Source organism: Taeniopygia guttata, chromosome 4A (genome assembly GCF_048771995.1).
Source record: "Taeniopygia guttata chromosome 4A, bTaeGut7.mat, whole genome shotgun sequence".
Lineage (NCBI taxonomy): Eukaryota > Metazoa > Chordata > Aves > Passeriformes > Estrildidae > Taeniopygia > Taeniopygia guttata.
This window is the reverse complement of record NC_133029.1, coordinates 7,265,037-7,282,608: the sequence shown is the minus strand read 5'-3', so window position 1 is coordinate 7,282,608 and position 17,572 is coordinate 7,265,037. Positions and strand designations below refer to the sequence as shown.

At 49.5% G+C, this 17,572-nt stretch overlaps 1 protein-coding gene across 26 annotated transcripts in view; it reads right to left on the bottom strand.

Annotated features, from left to right (window-relative positions):
• Positions 1 to 9,290, bottom strand: part of MBNL3 (muscleblind like splicing regulator 3) — a 93,460-nt gene extending 84,170 nt beyond the window's left edge. For 12 of the 26 annotated variants that reach the window (XR_012055967.1, XR_012055968.1, XR_012055969.1 and 9 more), the window contains exon 1: positions 7,393 to 7,530. Coding sequence is in view for 3 of the 26 variants with exons in the window: in XM_072929085.1 (XP_072785186.1) it covers positions 8,938 to 9,069 (132 nt within the window). In the remaining 23 variants the exon portion in view is untranslated. Of the gene's footprint in view, positions 1 to 5,964; positions 6,414 to 7,168; positions 7,321 to 7,392; positions 7,550 to 8,937 lie in introns of those variants that run through there. The other 14 variants (XR_012055971.1, XM_072929077.1, XM_072929091.1 and 11 more) reach the window with 12 other exon arrangements.
• Between the last annotated feature and the right edge of the window lie 8,282 nt (positions 9,291 to 17,572).

The following is a 17,572-nucleotide window of genomic DNA, read 5'->3' as shown; positions in this document are numbered from 1 at the left end:
TTAAGTCCCAGCATCCCAATTAACTCCAGGAGTAGAGAAGCAGGCTGAGGTGTCCCCATCTCCCTGTGAGCCTGCTAAGGAGCCAGGCATGGCAGACAGACCTGCCAGCTCCCTCCCTCTGCTCAGCTACAGACCTGTGAGATATTTCAAAGGCTCTTTCCAAAACAGAAGGAAAGGAGAAAAAAAGAAAAGCTTTCTGTTTTCCTTGAAAAGCAGGTCGTGCAACAAAGAAAGCACTAATAAAGGTTTCACCATCCAAATTAAAAGTCAAAGGCAGCAATGAAGTGTCTCTGAAATATAAGAAACACGTTGTGCACGGTGTAAAATTTATTGCTGCCTAGCAGAACGAAGCCAAACTTCTTAATATGGAAAAACACCGCTACTTTTGACCCAAACAGATTGAGAACAGGAAGTAAAAACAAATCACCGAGCTGCGGCCTCCCCACACTAAGAGGAGCAGCAGCCAGTGTTTCCTGCCCACCCTCGCCCTGTCCATGGCTGCCAAGGTCTGCACTCTGTTTGCTCAGGGGCCAATCCCACCTAAAACGGACAGTTTGTTACTAAAGCTGTTGTAGGCAAGATCAGGCCTTTACTGAAGCAGATTCAGCTGGGAAGAGCCAGGAAAATGGAACTGCAGGAATCACCCCAAATGCTGCATCTGCACAGGGACACGTTTCCCTACAAGGAGATTCCCCTTCTTTCAGCGGCTCTCTACATTTTCACCAGTCAAATTCCTGACTCAGGACAGGCATATTTCAAGAGTTAATTTTGGTTTTACTACATCATCACCAACAAACCCTGAGAAATTAAGTCAAGCCTCAATTGGCTCAAAACATAATTGCATTTCTCTTAAATAATAGCTTTGCTTTTTTTTTTTTTTGAGCTCGTGCATATTACGTTCTAATTATATTTTAAAGCTTTCATTTGCAGCTACAAGAATAACCCAGAAAGACATACAGATGAGCTAATTTTCAAATCATCACTTGACGAAGGACATGAAGCTTTAAGACAAGTGACAGATAGACCAAAGGACTTGGGAAAAAAAAAAAAGAAACATGCAAAACTGAAAGTCCATTATCTCTTTTGCAAAAACCAGTGACTCAGTGCCAAAGAGAATGGCTTTAAGACCTCAGCAGAGCAAACGCTGAATATCACATATGTAACGCAGCAGAAAATGCCATTTACACAAATGTTACACACTGAACAGCAGCTCAGAACCTGGTATTCTGACTAAAATTCTGCTTTCAGCAAATCCCATAAGTATAATTTTTATCAGCTCAAGCAGATTTTTCCTACAAGATTTTAAAAGATTACATGCCAGGTGTAGAATACTTCATAAAGCAGAATTCGATTTTTGCCTTGAGTATTTTTTTTTTTTAATTTTGTTTATATTTAATAGCAACCAGCAAATTACAGCCATTAGTATGACACTGCCTTCACAGCAGATTTATGACAGCATAACCAAAAGCAGAATTTCATCCAACAACACTTCTGGATAACATACACATCTGCAGAACCAAGGGGGAAAAAAGCACATAAGCATGCACAGCCACACATTTTGTGCATTACCATACAAGACTTTTACAAGGATGGGTATTTTGTGCCACTGCTCTGCAAGACAGTACCCTGAGCACGCACAAGGGTATGGTACACACTCCTGCACACCGTGACCTCCAGTCCTACCTCATATTCTTTTAAATCCCTCACCTTCATGCTCATAAACACAGCTTTGGCAAAGGAGCTGCACTGCAAGGAAGGAAATTCACCCCACACTCCTTTTACAGTGCTACATGAAATCCTCCCTCTGCCCCAGCAAGCTCCCAGCAAAAATATCCAAGTTTATCATGGGGAAAGAACAATAAGTGGGAGTTCGAAAAGGCACTCAGAAGTACCGCCAAAAAATCAGAGTTTTTTCTCAAAAAAAGGCCCTCCCTTAGGAAGCCTGCCAATCAAACCTGATCACGAGGCTGTTTTCCGAGGGTGAATAGAGTTCTTATTGACACAGCTTATGTCTGCAGCATGCAGCCCTCCGCAAGGCTTTCAAGAGCAGATCGGATTACACACACACATTCTCTCTGATTTTATGCATTCAGAAGCCGTCAGACATAAAATACCCGGCTCAGAAGGCCACTGCTTTTTCAGCTTGCTGTCGGCCTATGTGCTTTAAAAAAAAAAAAAAAAGCCCAGGCAAACAGATCCTGGCACCTTTACTTGGGCTCTTAAGGCACTCACCCTCGCTCAGCAGGGCCTTATAATTTGCAGGCCAAGCCACAGATTTACTCCATGTGAATAATACAAGACGACTCATTCCCATGGTGAGTACTTAGCATCAAAATGAGAGAAGGGAAAAAACAAATATCTGCTGACACCATTTAAAATGGGAGACGATAACATCACTCTAGGTAGACAATCCTTCCTGGAAGATGGCATGGAAAAAGGGGAGGATACACACCTTTTAAAAGAATAACATGCACTGCACAGCTTAGCAGGGAAGAGGTGACCAACTGCAAAAGCATCGCAAGCACAAATTCAGGTAAATCATCTATCCAGGGGCAGCAATCTGCACACATGGAAATCTGGAAAAAACAAACTAAAAGGATCCATTTATACAACTTCTATACTTAGGGGGCAGGATAAGGAATTCTATTTCAGCAGCAGACACAGACAGAAAGCCTGGGAAACCTGTGGTGTTGCATTAGAGGTGAACAGAGAATTACAAAGTATTTTATTATAAATGCTCCAGCTTAAAGACTGAATTTCAGCAGAAGAGACAAGTCTGTGTTTAAATAGTATGACAAACTAGAACCTGAGCATTGCCCTAGAGATGGATATATGCACTGCCCAGAGGTCTGGACTACCCCAGCTAAAATGAAGCTCACAGTTCCCCCCTCCAAAAACCAGTCTAAAAAGCAAACCAGTACATTACACATGGGTAAGTGGATCCCTATCACCTAAAAAGGAACTGCTGCATCAACTCAACCACACTGAATTGAAACTTCTCACTGAAATATTACATATGGCAAACACAGCAAACCAAGCAAGCTTGAGCTTCAGAGCTTTTAAGGGATTTTAAGAGCAAACACACACTGTTCAATAAAGACATCCTCTCTTTCCTGCTTCCAGGCTGCAGTCACTCCCCAGTCGAGATTTTCTAGCTTTTTGCAGAAGATTTTTCTCACATTTTCCTGATGGCTACTAGGAGGCTGGAGCTGGGCAATGGAAATGCAAGATGCCATGTCTGTCTGACGTGGCAGTTCTTTGGTTGGATGTTTGCACTGTTCTCAAAGCCCATCAAGAGAGCCATCACTCCTATTTACTACCTTTGGATATCGAGATCTTAGCAAACTCCGCTTTTCAGTGCTCAGCCTCCCTCTCAATGAACAGCCTCATGTTCCTAGTACCCAGCTTCCACACATTACTTCTAGTATGTCCATGGTCCAAAATGCCTGCTCCTATGAATGCTCCATACTCTTTCCCAACACATCTGACTCATGCAATGGTTCACTTCACTGACAAAGCCAAGTTGTAACCACCAGTACAGAAGGGGCGTCCTACTGTGGGCATCAGTCACCAAATCCCAACTGTAGATTCATCATCTTCACGTGTCCCTGCATTAGCCACAAAGAGAAATTTCATTTGCTTTCAGGCTCCTGACTGACCTGCAGGCACAGGTGACTAGGCCAGCCATGGTTTGACTTGTGCCTTTAGCAAGATCCATTTGCCAGACATTAGCAATGCAGTTATGCCATGGCCCAGCATCCTCCTGTCCTGGCTGGGCCCCCCAAGTCCTTGTGCCAACACAACCACTTCCGCGGCCACATGGAGAAGCTGAGTGATGGCTAAAATTAGCATCTTTTTTTTTCTTGTTATTCTGCAAGATTATTCTTAAATTATAAGGATGTAAGAGACTAGAAAATAGGACCAGAAGCAGAACCACTTCCACAACAGCACCAGCTTCAAAATTGATTTGCAAGCTATGTTGCAAAAAGCAAGAAAGCCAGCCTCTCTCTCTCTGCAGTCACACACGTTTTTGAGTTGCACTTTGAGATTCCCTTAAACGTGCAGAACAGCCCCTCAAAACTTCACATGTGATGGCATCATAAGTGCAAAATTCTAAGCTCCACATACTCCTCTTGCCAAGATGGGACAAGCCCGGGAGAAAATTTCTAGGTCAGTAAAATTCTATGAATAACACATAAGTCTTATGCCAGCCATTTCCCAACAGAGAATAAGAGGGCAGAGCAGGCCCCCATTGCTTGTGACATGGAACTCAGCACAAAAACCACTAGAAAATCCTCTGTGTGGACTCAACATCTCAGAGGGACAACTGCCCAGTACTTCTACTGTCACTAACCTTCCTGCAGCACATGGTCCAGCACTGGGAGGGAGGAATAACAGGTCCAGATCCACTCCCTCTTTCTCCATGTGGGTCCCTCACTCCCTCACAACAGAGGAAAGGATGTGGCACGCTGAATTCTGCTGACCTGGCCAGATGCTGCAGGAGGTTGGGCAGGACAGTTTACAGCACCTTGTAGGTAATTTCCTTGCTGACCACCAGGTCTGCTTTGGGCCCCTGCCAACATATCCCAAAAGGCCCTTAAGGTAGTACCAGATCTGCAGCGGCCACACAGCTGTAAACAGGCTGAACCAGGTGCACACATAAAATTCAGCTGCTCCTAGGAAGCCCAACTGAGCCCAAAGTATACTGCTCCTTCTGCTATCAGCACATCCCATGATACCCAGAAGCTTCAGCACAGTTCATTGTCTTTGAAAAAGAAACACTCAAAACACTGAAATAGTTCTCAAAACTTTTCTGGGCCATCTCTACTTTAAAATGACTTTATTTAAATATACACCATGTCTATATATACACACACACCAAGGGAAATCAGCACCCGTGAGCAGAGCTGGTGCCCACACACTGTACCTCTGCACAGCCTCTCAGGTCTGCCTGTGCAGCTCCACACCAGAAAAACCCTAAAGCAAACCAGAGCCGCTTGAAGCTGCCCCAGGAAGATCCTGCCCCACTGGCAGGAGCACTGAAAAGACCACAGCCTGCAGGCTCTCCACCAGACTTGCTAACACCCATCCTTCTTGGGGTATGGAGAGTAATGGGGCAGGGAAATTTTAAGACCAAATTACAGAGTTCTTTAATTCCTTCACTTCTTCATAAAGCTGAACCCCCCAAGTCCTTCCTTCAGAATTTTCTTCCATCCCACGACCAAGACGCATGATTTGGATTTTCTTTAGTAAATAAAGCTCCAAGGAGCAGGACTGTGCCATGTAAGGCCTTTCTCCCACCATTGCAGCCTCCACATACTACCTTAACAGCAAAACACCCGCAAGGAGGACCCATAGGGGGAAAACATCTCTGCAACCCCATAGAAGCTGCTCTGTGGAAAATTGAACTGCATTACTTCTGCTTCTGTATAATCCCAGAATAACTAGCTTAATTCAGACTGATCCAACACAGACACCCGATAGTTTCAACATGGTATAGACTATAACCTCACTCTAATTACAGGATCATGTTACATGTCCAACAACTGCTGCAATTTAGTCTTGCCTGATACACCCCAGCTGAAAATTTCTCATCCCACCTCTTACTCTTACTTTTTGGCAACCTTTAAATGGAGGCAAGGATACCTCGCAACACCTCAGCATCTGACACACTCGCATCCCAAGCCCCATAAAGATTAAGTCATTATTTCCTTGCAGTAACAAAGGCAATGACTTCCATCAGTGCAGAATAAACTAGTTTTGGGCAAATAGCACAGACACGACACTACTGTTCATACACTTCTCTATGCAAACACAATATAGGATTATAGCTAAGAGCCACAACACCACGAATTCGCACATCACTCCCCGAGCCCGGTGCTGATCGCACACGGAGCCTAGCTGAGCAAGAGGGGAGTTTTCAGAGGCAAAACCTGCAGGACCAGGCAGTCGGACTTTCACTACCTCAAAGGCAGGGGATATTCCTTACAGCAGCGCACGTCTTGCCTTTGAGCTCAAAACTGCATCCACGGCTCCCGCTGCCATGAAACGGGAAGGTTTTCTCCCCGCAGCCGCTCTGCCGCGCCTGAGCCGAATGTTAACAGGTCTCTGCCTCGCCTCAGCTCCGCCACCGCCTCATGCTCGGCCGGGGAACGCTCCGCTGCCCGGGCGGACGGGCTGTCCGGCCATGGCCCGGCGATGATTCAGCAAGGGGGTGGCTCCCGGTGAGAAGGCACACCTCCTGCGAGCTGTCACACCGCGGGGCCGGGGCAAAATGGGAGAGAGAACTTGCTCTGTCTATCATGGCTGCACTTTTCAAAATGCGTAACCTGGCCTGGCAGGGGCGAGGGGGGCGAAGGGGAGAGGCGGGGGTGTATGCTTCTATCAGCAGGCACATGGGAATAATTGAAGGAAACATCTCGAAGCTTTTACCGATGGCACAAGTAAATGAAGGAAAAGAAAAAGAAAGCTCAAAAAAAAAAAAAAAAAAAAAAAAAAAAAAAAAAAGCCAGACACTTTGGGAGCCAGCATCAACTTCGCCAGGCTGTGTTCTTTGTTTCTAGGCAGACTCCAGTGCGGTGGCAAGAATGAACAAATGCGCATGTCTTCATAAGAGTCAAAAAAAAAAAAAAAAAAAAAAAAAAAAAAGGGAAAGAAAAAATCCCCCCTCCCCTCCGGCCCCTCTCTCGCCGCTGCGGCGGCCGGAGCCCTCCGGAGAGTTTGGGCTGCTGTTCCAGAACTACAACTCCGCTTCCCGCTACTCCGAGCAGGGGCTTGCCACGCTGCCAGGAGTCCGGGGGTACGGCAGCGCCTGCAACACTTTCGGCTGCAAAAATTAGTTCTGGTGTGGGTTTTGTGATTTTTTTTTTTTTTCCTATTAAAGAACGGAACGCCGCCCCCGCCACGCTCCTACCGCGCCAGCCGCCCTCCTCAGCCGCCCGCCGGAGCGGAGCGGAGCCCGGGCCCGCCGCCGCCAGACAAAGGAGCGATGCGGAGCCGCGCCAGCACCCGCGGCCAGCCCGCCTGCGCTCCCGGGACAGCCGCAGCTGGACCGGGACTGGAACCGGGACCAGCCGCCGCCGCGCCCCCTCCCCGGAGCGCGCCCCCCGTCCCCGGGCGCCCGCGGCTCGGGGGGGCACCGAGCGCCCCGCGGCCGCCCCGGCCTTACCTCGCAGGCAGCGGCGGCCGCTCCGTGCCACGCGCGGCGGCGCGGGGCGAGCCACGGGGGCCGGTTTAGCGCGGGGGCCGCCTGCGCGCCGCCATTTTAACGCCTCCCGCCCGCCCTCCGCCCCCCTCACCCCCCTCTCCCCCCCGGCCACGCGCGGCGTCGAAATGCCACTCAGCGTCCCCCCTCGTCCTCCCCGTCCCCGCCGCCCCCGTCCCCGCCGTTACATTGACGCAGCGGCTCCTGGTCGCCGGGCCCGCCGTGGCGGAGCTATAGCAGCAGGGCAGCAGCAGCAGCCGCCGCCGTCGTGGCCCCTCCGCCGCCGCCTCCCGCCGCCGGGCGCACATGGTACGCTCCGGGGCCGCGCCGCGCCGCGCCCCGCCGGCCGCGCGCGCCGCCCGGCTGCTGCCATGGCAACCGCCCCGCGACCCCCGCCCCGCCGCGACCCGCGGGACGCGCCCCGGGCCGCCGCTCCCGCCGCCGGCCGGGATGCACGGCCACCCCCCGGCACCGCACCTCTGCCCGGCCGCTGGGCACGCACACACCGCGCTCCCGCACCCAGCCCACCTGTCCCCAAAGCCACCGCCACCTGCTGAGCGGCTGCATCGCCGCTGTCCCCGAGCCACCGCCATACCTCCCTGCCGTGTCCCCTCCACCCCCAACTGCCATCACACCTCCCTGCCGTGTCCCCTCCACCCCAACTGCCATCACACCTCCCTGCCGTGTCCACTCCATCCCCAAAGCCACCGTCGCACCCCCGTGACGTGTCCCCTCTATCCCTGAAGCCACCATCACACCTCCTTGTTGGGGCCCCACTGTCCCCGAGACCATCGTGACATTCCCCCACTGAGGGGCTGCATCCCTACTGTCCTCACATCACCATCAGGTATTCCTGCTGTGTCTCCTCTATCCCCAAAGCCACCATCACACATTCCCACTGTATCCACACAGTTCCCAAAGTCACTATCACATGTCCCTACTGTGTCTCTGCTGTCTCCAAAACTGCCATCACACCTTGTTGTGTCCCCAAAAACAGCATCCCATCCATGTTCTAAGGGGCTGTAGTCCCGCTGTCCACAAAGCCACCATGATACCTTCCCACTCGGTGCCCTCAGTCTCCAAAGCCACTATCACAGCTCCCTGATGAGGGGTTGAATCCCTATTGTCCCCAAACCACTGTCACATACCCCTGCTGTGTCCTCTCTGCCCCCAAAGCCACCATCACGCTTTCTTGTGTGTCCCCACTGTTCACAAAGCCACCATCTCATCCCCAGCATTGTGTCCCTACTGTCCCAAAGTCACCATCATATACCCCCCACTGTGTCCTCCCTATTGCTAAAGACACCATTACACCTTCCTGCTCTGCCTTCTCTGTCCCCAAAGCCACCGTCATATGCCCCCACTGTACCCAAAGTCACCATCATACCTTCCCTCTCTGCACCCTGCGTCCCTAAAGCCACTCTTACATGTCCCCACTGTATCCCTGCTGTTCCCACGGGCACTATTACACCTTCCCGCTCCGTTCCTGCTGTCCCCAAAGCCATCAGCACTTCCCCCAGGGCACCCATCCTTATGTCCAAAGCCATCATTGCACCCCCTCACAGAGGGGCCGTATCCCCGCTGTCCCCAGGCAATCAGCACATCCCCCAGACACATCTCATTTGTCCTCAAAGCCACCACCACAGCCTCCCGTCGCCGAAGCTGTTGTCACTCCACCCCCTCCCCACCTTGCCCGGAGGGGCCGTGTCCCTGCCAGGCTTGGCCACGCTTACCTGGGCAGTGGCACAGCTCTTCCCCGCTGCAGTGCTCATTTTCACTCCTGTTTTGCAACAGAAGATTGCGTACGCCAGGACAGTCGCGAGGGAGAGTAGGCGCAATGTGAAGCAGATGAGCGAGTAAATCATGAAGCCGCCGTACATGTTCTGCATACTGCAAACGAGGAGCTAATTTCCTGGCAGCCGGCTTCAGGATGCTTCAAGCCTGTCTCTGCCGATGTGGCCCTTAAAAACCTCTCAAGCTGTGGCTGCAAGCAGCCCTGTTCCTTTCTGACTTTGGCATCTAATTCCCGCAAATATAGATAATTGAATTACGCATTTCGTTAGGGCGAGCGGAAAACAACCAGCAACCACTGGATCATTGAGGAAAACAAAGTCAGTCACTTTTTTTTTTTCTTAATTCAGCATTTTTTGGGTTTTGGTGACATTTTATCAAGTATGACCTCAACCAGAGGCAGAGAGAAGCAGCTGAGGGTTGTTTATTGCACACAGAGTAGCTCTCCCTGACAGCAGCACTAATGGAAATAACACTTATAAAACTGTCGTGTTCGTGGTCTGAGCAGCAAAACGTGAGCCCTGGTTTCTGTGCCCTGCTCTGACAACCGCTTCCCCAGTGAGCACCAGCAGACCACTTCACCTCCCTTCCTAGTTACCACCACTGATTCATAGTTGAGATCAATTAGTTAATGTTTGCAAAGTCAGTTGAAGATGACAAAGCGTTACATGCTGCTAATAAAACCATAATGATCCCACTGTTAAACATTAAACACACAATGAGGTGTAAAAAAATACCACATTTATGGAAAATTCCTGCAAGGACAAAGGATTAGCTCCTAAAAAAAAGGATGAGCATAAATTTGTACCACAGGATTGCATCTCAAGAGTTTGGCTTCTGCTTGAGTGTTTGCTACTGATTATTTGTGTGTCCATGGGCACACCACTAGGGCCAGCAGTCACTGACCCAGTTGAACATGGCAACTTAATACAGAGCTAGCCAAAAACCACCAGAAGGTTTTGGAAAAGGATGTTCCTTTCCATTTTGTGCCTCTGCTTCCCAGTCTGCTAAACGGCATGAGGATTGCAGCTGTGTAGCCTGATTTTTGCAGGCAACATAATGCAGCAGTTAGCAAACCCTCACAACATGGTCATTAGAAGCCTGGGGAGCTGTGCTGGCTGTGAGACACGTCACACCAGAGTGCGAGGAATAAAATAGTGGGCGTGTGGGACTTTCTAGGAGATTTTTCTTGGCAATGAGTCTTGCTTTAAATGTAGAACTGGTAGCTGTGCCACTGGTAGGGCCCCAGGTCGCCGCATGTAGAGCAGCGCATGTCTGATGCTCTGACCTACAGGCAAGAAGGAGGAGAGGAACCAGGAAAACCACGTTTGTCTGTAGCTTTGGGCCTGCACGGGGCCACATTCATGGTGATGAGGCACTGGTGTTTCTGGCAGGGCAGAAGCCATGGGTGGGGATTTGCACAGCAGGAACTCCAGGTAGTGTAGGATTTGGCGCAGCAATTTCAGACAGGAAAACTCCTCTCCAAAAAGAGCAGCCCTTTGACAAGGCATCCCTCATTTCCTCCATCAAACTGCCCTTTGCAAGGAGCACGCCTCAGCTGCAACAGCCTATTGCATCTTCCTCCTGAAATCTGATGCTGCCCTGCTTTGATGGCGATCAGTTGATGACTGCAGAAAAGCTGAATCATGAAAGAGAGGTTATAAACAAGGTTATTTTTAACAAAGGAAATGAATCCCACATCATTCAGAAGTCAGGGCAAGGGACTGTCAGCTAGGGCTTGCAGGTCCCACTTCTGCCCCGACGTTCTTTATGTCCTGGAGCAAATTAAAATCTCTCTAACCTTTAATTTACCTCCTTGTAGCATGGACAATGCAGCAGACTCCAGTTGTGCTTTCTTTGTACAGCAAAGCTCCTGGTGTGACAATAAAGCGATGCTGGGAGCTGTGTGATGCCAAGGGCTGGCTTGCACTGCCACCCGGCACCTTGCAGAGCTATTTTCAGCCATGCAAAACGAGCGCACGCAGTATTTCAACAATGTTCATAGACATTTCAAATGCAGAGAGAGACTAACCAGCCTGATTCCTCTCTCCCATATTTCACAGTCTTACATTTCAATTCCCACATGAAGCCCAGTAACTTCTGCTTCATTTTGCTCACTGTACACTCAAAATAGACAAGTTTTGCAAACCAGAGACTCATGCTGTGTCCTTCAGGCACTGGGGTGCTGCTGGTGTGATATAGGTAACCAGCCCAGGGGGAAGGAAGATGGGTCTGGTTTACCTACAGCTACATGGGAAATTTCCTGAGTATACTACTTTCTTGCATTTAAATTATTCCAAGAAAAGCATATTTCATTTTTCCTACAAAAGATGACTCCACTCAGAGAAGCAGGAGATTGAGGCTGGGGCTGGCCAGGCTTCCAAGAAATACGAACAACTCCACATAGAGATCCTTGCAAACCTGTCTTCTCTGCTTCATGCCCAAGTTAACAAGTGTTTTGGGTGTGTCTTCCCAACATTACAGAGATAACTACCAAGGTTAAAGAACTCTAGATTTTTTTTTTAATGTTTTGTAAATATTCGTATTTAAATATATACACATGTGTATTTACAAAAACTTTAGGAGACTGTAAACTTCCCTGCCATACTTACTCAAAATGCTGTTAAAGAGGACTTTTGCTCCTGGAGGAGCTCACCTTGCTCACTCAAGTTTTCTTTAAGTAGGGACTTCCACACAGAAAATATCAGATAGAACCCAAAGCAGAAATGGGTTGGATGTCAAGTGTGTTCTGCTCCCCCTGGCCCACCTTCACCTGCCTGCTGTGGAAGCAGACACCAAACCTGCACTGGCTTGGGGGACACAGCAGAGCCTTAGCACAGGTGCCCAGCAACCTCCAGCCTGGTTGGGAGAAGTGGAACAGGACCAACCCTGCAAGCCAGTTCCCTCTTGCTGGTGCCTGCAAGGACATGTGGCTGTGTGCCAGCAGATGGAATAACCATTGCCCCGTGCTAGTTATGGGGCAGGGATGCTGCACGGCTGTGCTAATTAGTGCCTGAGACGCCTCTGTGATCTGTAGATGAAAGGTGATTTACAGCTGCTAATTATTGCTCTCCTTCATGTGAAGTCTATTATTTCCTGGTGTCCCTCATTTTGACTCATGCCACATCCCGTATTTGGCACAGGGCAGGTTCCTCATAGAGGTGGTGCTTTGCATCTCCAGCTGCCTGCACACTGAACAAGCCTGAGATCTGCTCTCAGCGTCCATTTGAGGCAGCCTGGCTGTGCCCATGCTTGGGAAACTTGGCCTGGAATTTGCATAAAGTTACAACATTTGAGCAGGTGCTTAGCTAGTGGATTGAGGAGGCTGCATTCAGTGCTGGGTACTCAGCTGGGCTGTGCACTCAACTCTGTGAGCAGAGGACCAGCTGGGTGAACCAGAGAGGAGAAACAGGAATATCCCGAGCTTCTCTGCTCAGGACTGCCCCAGGGAAGGGGAAGAAGCCAGAGAGGACCAGACTAGGACCTCTTAGTCTATGGCTTCTCATCTGTGTCCCAAACCTCCTGGGCAGGAGTTACAAAGCAGGAGAGGTTCATGTCTCTGGCAGGTGTCTGGAGGGAAGGGATATTAACGTGGTTTTCTGAACAGCCCATGGATAGCAGAAGGAACAAGTATTTTCAATGTCCTTCCCATGTTATGCCCCATGGCACATACAGGTTGCAAAAGCAAGTGACATTTTGCTCTTATTGCAAAATAAAAGAGCACAAAGTGACACATGGCGTAAGGTAGTTGTAACAACAGAGGATGAAATATCCCTGATACTCTCCACCAAAACAATTCTAGCAGAGAGTAGGATTTCCTTCCCCCTCACTCACTGTGCAGCTCTCCAGCTGGGAAGTAAATGGCCACTCACACAAGCAGGCACAAGGCAGTCAGGGATTTTTACAACTGAAAGAGTTCTACCTCCTGCCTAGCCCACAGCAGTTTCCACCTTCTTCCCTGAAGTCCACAAAATTTTAAACCTGCAAATTATGAGACTCTCAGGCAGCCTCACGTACCAGAGAACAAGGAGGACGGGATGGGGCTTCCAGTCCCAGAGCAGCCCTCTCTCCATCACCCTGTTCCCTTGGCTCCACCAAGCCCTTCCAGCAGCTGTTTGCCTACACAGTGAATTGGTCTGGGGCTGCTGTTACTCTCCCCATGGACACAACAGTCACACTCTAATTCCAGCTTTGGCTTGCTCTCAACAAATCCATTTAGGTCCTGTGCCACCTCCCTGGGAGCCAACGACGGTAAGAGGCCTGCCTGTCCTCTGCAAAACCCCACTAACACAGCTGTGTGACAGGAAGGAATCCGAGCGCTGAGCAGAAGCCAGGATGCAGAGCTGCACCCCAGTGGCAATGCAGGTGTGTACAGAAAGAGGCAATTCCAGCAGTGGTTGTGCCGAGGGGGCTGATGAAGGCTGCAGCAGTTCTCTGGGCCAGTGTCACCCTCACACCCACCTGCAGATCCCTTTGTGGAGGCCATGAGACCCATGGTCCCTGCAGCCCATGCTGGAGGAACTTGGTGCTTCAGGCTGATGTTGTGACACCTTCCCCTGCTCCACATTCCTGCAGTGTTGTGAATCCTCTGGGGTACTAAGAAAGCCACAAGCTAATTCCTTTTCCTGCTACAAGATGATCAACGGAGTGAGTCAAACACTGCTACGGGGAGTGTGGTTACTCATTAGAGGTCCCACCTATGCTGCAAAGGGAAAACACAGAAAGATCCCCACCATAAAATCTGCCTTCTGCTGTGTTGTATTTTTTTGCTACAACATTTTCTTCAGAAGGTTTTGTCCTGAATTCCTCAATATGTCAGGGCAGAGGGGCCTTGAGTCCCAAGTTGCTTTGCACATCATTCACCCTCATGACAGTGAAACCCAGAATTTGCTGGGACAGGGTCCTGCATTGTATTCCTGCACTTCTGTATGGATTCTACTACCTATGGGAAATGCTGAAAATACATCTTCAAAACCTAACCCTGCTCAAGAAGAAGCTGATTTTAATGGTCACTGCTGAGTACTAACCTTAAATGGGTTACCAAGGAGTGAGCAGAGACACAGGCCATGAGCACTGCTTAGAAATTGACATTTTACATAAAAGGTTGATAAACCAGGATCATTTTGACACCTTCAAAAGGATAAATTATGGTAGAGTATTAGAATTCTTTTATTTTTAGCAGCTGAATAGTTGCAAATAACAGTATTTAATAACCACAAATGATGACATCAAACTGCCACACCCCTAACTGAAATCATTATTCACTTCTTCTGGCAGGTAGGGAGGGATTTCTTAGTGTTCTTCCTCCTTTCTTCCTCCTTTTAAACAACCTCTGCAGCAAAGAAACATTAAAAGGTGGAAAAAACACACAATCTTGCGTGGTGGTGACATTGACAGATGTGATGGAGCGGGCTGTACATGACGTTGTGATTTTTTATTAATAACTGTGCACTGCAGAGCTCAGTTAGGAAAAGAAGGAGTGCCTGAGTGCGTGGGGAGGACAGCTTTGTTCTTTGGACTTGCAAGAGAAAGAACCTAACGTCAAAGGTAGAAATACAGGAAGGGAACAAGGCTCACAAAGGAGGCAATGGGCTGTGGGTGGCTCTGAGCATCAGGTACATGCAGCAAACGAGACCTCAGCCATCAAGTATCCAAATCAATTGACTTGGGTCAACAACGAGATGGGAGGAAAAGATGCTCTCAATTTGTGGAGCAGATAAGAGAGGTCCAGTTGTTTTAAACAAAAGGGTTTGGGAGTTTTTCTTTCCTGACTGTTATGGTGGATTACCCACAGAAAAATTCTTGGTCCCTTCCTCCAGAAACGGAGTGTTCTTGCCCCCCGGCCCACACAAATCACCCATGCAGAGGTGTGCAGAGCCAGGCAAGATGGGGAAGGAGGGATTCCTTCTCCAAAGCCAGCAAATGGCTGCAGCCTCGGAGGAGCTGCTCTGCAGGAGGACACGGTGGCTGTAGGGCAGCCGGGCTCAGCCCCACAGAGGGCCCGAGTGCCAGCGGGCCATGAACACACTGTCCCCAGCCACTGCTGCCTGCCGAGGGGAAGGAAACCAAGCTCCAAAGGAGGGGCCCGAGTTTCCGGGGGCGGCTGCTCCCCAGTGTTTGTCATCATCCGAAAGAAGAGTGAAAGTTTTCACTCTTGGGATAATTATTAAAGACATCTGGGTCTTGCTTTCACATGCCCTCTTCTTTTTTGTTTTTTTTTTAATTAACTGTAAACCCCATCCTGACTGCTAAACAGGGATCTGTGGAACTGAAGCTTGTATAAATGTGGTGATTTATGTTCCTTTGGAAGTGAACTGGCATTTCTGAGGAACCCCACCCAAGCCTAGCAAATACCATGGGAGTGCACTGACTCACTGGCTGCTGGCTTCGCTCCTCTCCCTCGATGGCTGGAGCCTGCAGCCAGTTTGGGCACATGTGAGACAGTCCCGTAAGTGAACCTGGGTCCCCAGAGACACCTTACACCGAAGAAGAGCCTGCCAAAACCTCAGGAGAGGCTCAGAAGGGGAGAAGAGCAGTGCTGCAAGGCTGAGCCAAGCTGTAATCACCGGAGCGATGCGCTGGAGGAAGCAGCGTGCTGGCACAGCCTCTGCCTCCAGCCAGGGGAAGAACCTGCTGCCAATTAACAAACCTTCCAGTCACCCGAAGGCAGAGGAGAGCCCTGCCGAGTGGCCTGCCCGGCAAGCCTTGGCAGAAGCCCCTTTGCTTTGCTGCACCGTGAGAGCAGCCGGGAGGGTAGATGAGCTTGAGGAAGCTCTAAAAGAAATCCAGTGCTGCCTGCAGAAAGATCAGCCAGGCAGCAATACCCTCTGAGCACCTGATACAGAGGAGCCTGACTTACAGAAATCAGTTCAGCCATTTGTAGGTGTGATCTTGGTTAAATAAATAAAGAAAAATACATTACCACATTGTTAAAATGGCCCCTGCCTACTCAGTGCTCTGCTCCCTCACATTAATGCAATTGTGTTTGATGAATTGAATGAGAAAAGTCCCTTTTGACTGCAGTGCTCCCAACAGGCTGCAGAGCCACCCTTACAAGCTGCCTCTTGCCTGGCTCATGGGGCATGTCCCAGCTTTTGCATACATCCCATATACAACAAAGTCCCCTGGAACCACCAGTTCACTGCCCCAGTCACCTTTTCCCATTCACCCAGAGAGAGCAACACTGATCATGGGTGTACCTGGGTGGTGTTTGCCTGAAAGAGCATGTGCTGGGCTCCTACAGTTCCCAAATGCCATAAAATGAACCAGCTGGGCCGGTATTCCCCTCTTGGTTTTGTTTGTTTGTTTGCTTGCTTTTGGGGGTTTTTTTGGGGTTTTGTTTGTTTGTTTGTTTTTTGTTTTTGTTTTTTTTTTTTTTTGCTAGCCATCCATCCAATATCAGCTGTAATAAAAAAGGCAAATCAGAAAACAATGCCGTCTGTTTGTGTGTTGTAAACTGGGAGAACAGCTGCTACTCCTGAGCTAAATGGAAAGCCTTTCCTTGAGAGCCATAAAAAGCAGGGTTTCTCCTTTCAGTTGCTGCATCATGTCACAAAGAATGGTTTCTGCCAGCCTTGCTGCCTTTTGTCTAAATAAAACCAGGTACAATGGTGGGGAACAGCACACAGGACACAACTCTGCCTCTCAGTGCTCAGCTGTGCCTTTGGAGAGCCTGAGATGCCTTTGAGAACCAGAAAAATTGTTTCCCAACAACATCCAGCATGCAGGGGAACCCAGACACACTCTGTTCCTGGTGTGTCCCTCTGAACTGTGGCATCGTCTCCAAACACAACCAGCACCACCCCCCTGGAGACTTTCCCTGCAGACCACAGCACTGAGAGACACTGTGTCTGCATTGCATTACAGATCGCTTTGGAATAATATCCCATCTTAGGTTGAAACAAACCCCCCTGGGTCATTGGTGGACTCAGGATATGATGATCTATGGAGGTATCACCCTTTCCCAAATGGGTTCTCATTTCTTCCCCCAGGGTCACTGCTCCAAGCAGAAGAGTGTGACAGGCTTCATCAGAAGCTGAAAGCTGCTCTAAATCTTCTCTTGGGCTGCCTGGGCAGCCCAGCCTGCACACTCCCCAGTATCCTCAAACACACAGAGGCTTTGTTTAAGCATTACTCAGCTAATATTTCCTTTTTCATGACTTACAAAAGGTGCACTAATCACTGTGGGAGAGCAGGAGAGGCCAGGAAGGATTGCCAGTCCTTGCACCATCACAGCTCCAACCCCTGACCCTGGAATGCGACAGTGTGTGTATCCCACCCACCGAGCTGCGCATCCACCTCTGTGCCAGGGGTCGGTGCAATCCTGGAAAGCCTTCCCAGCTGGTTAGCCAGTGGCTGTTACTCTCTCCCAGCCTGTTGCTGGATTTATTTACATCATTGACAGGTCTTTTGGTGACTTGCAGAGTCAGGCCTGAAGCCCCTTTGAAACTTTCTGCAGATGGGTGTACGAAAAGAGCACAGGAGCAAGAGGATATAAATAAATGGGAGATGTCTGCTCTTGGCTGAGAATAACCCTGTTTGATGGGAGAAAACTTCTGTCCTATTTTCTGTTTTATC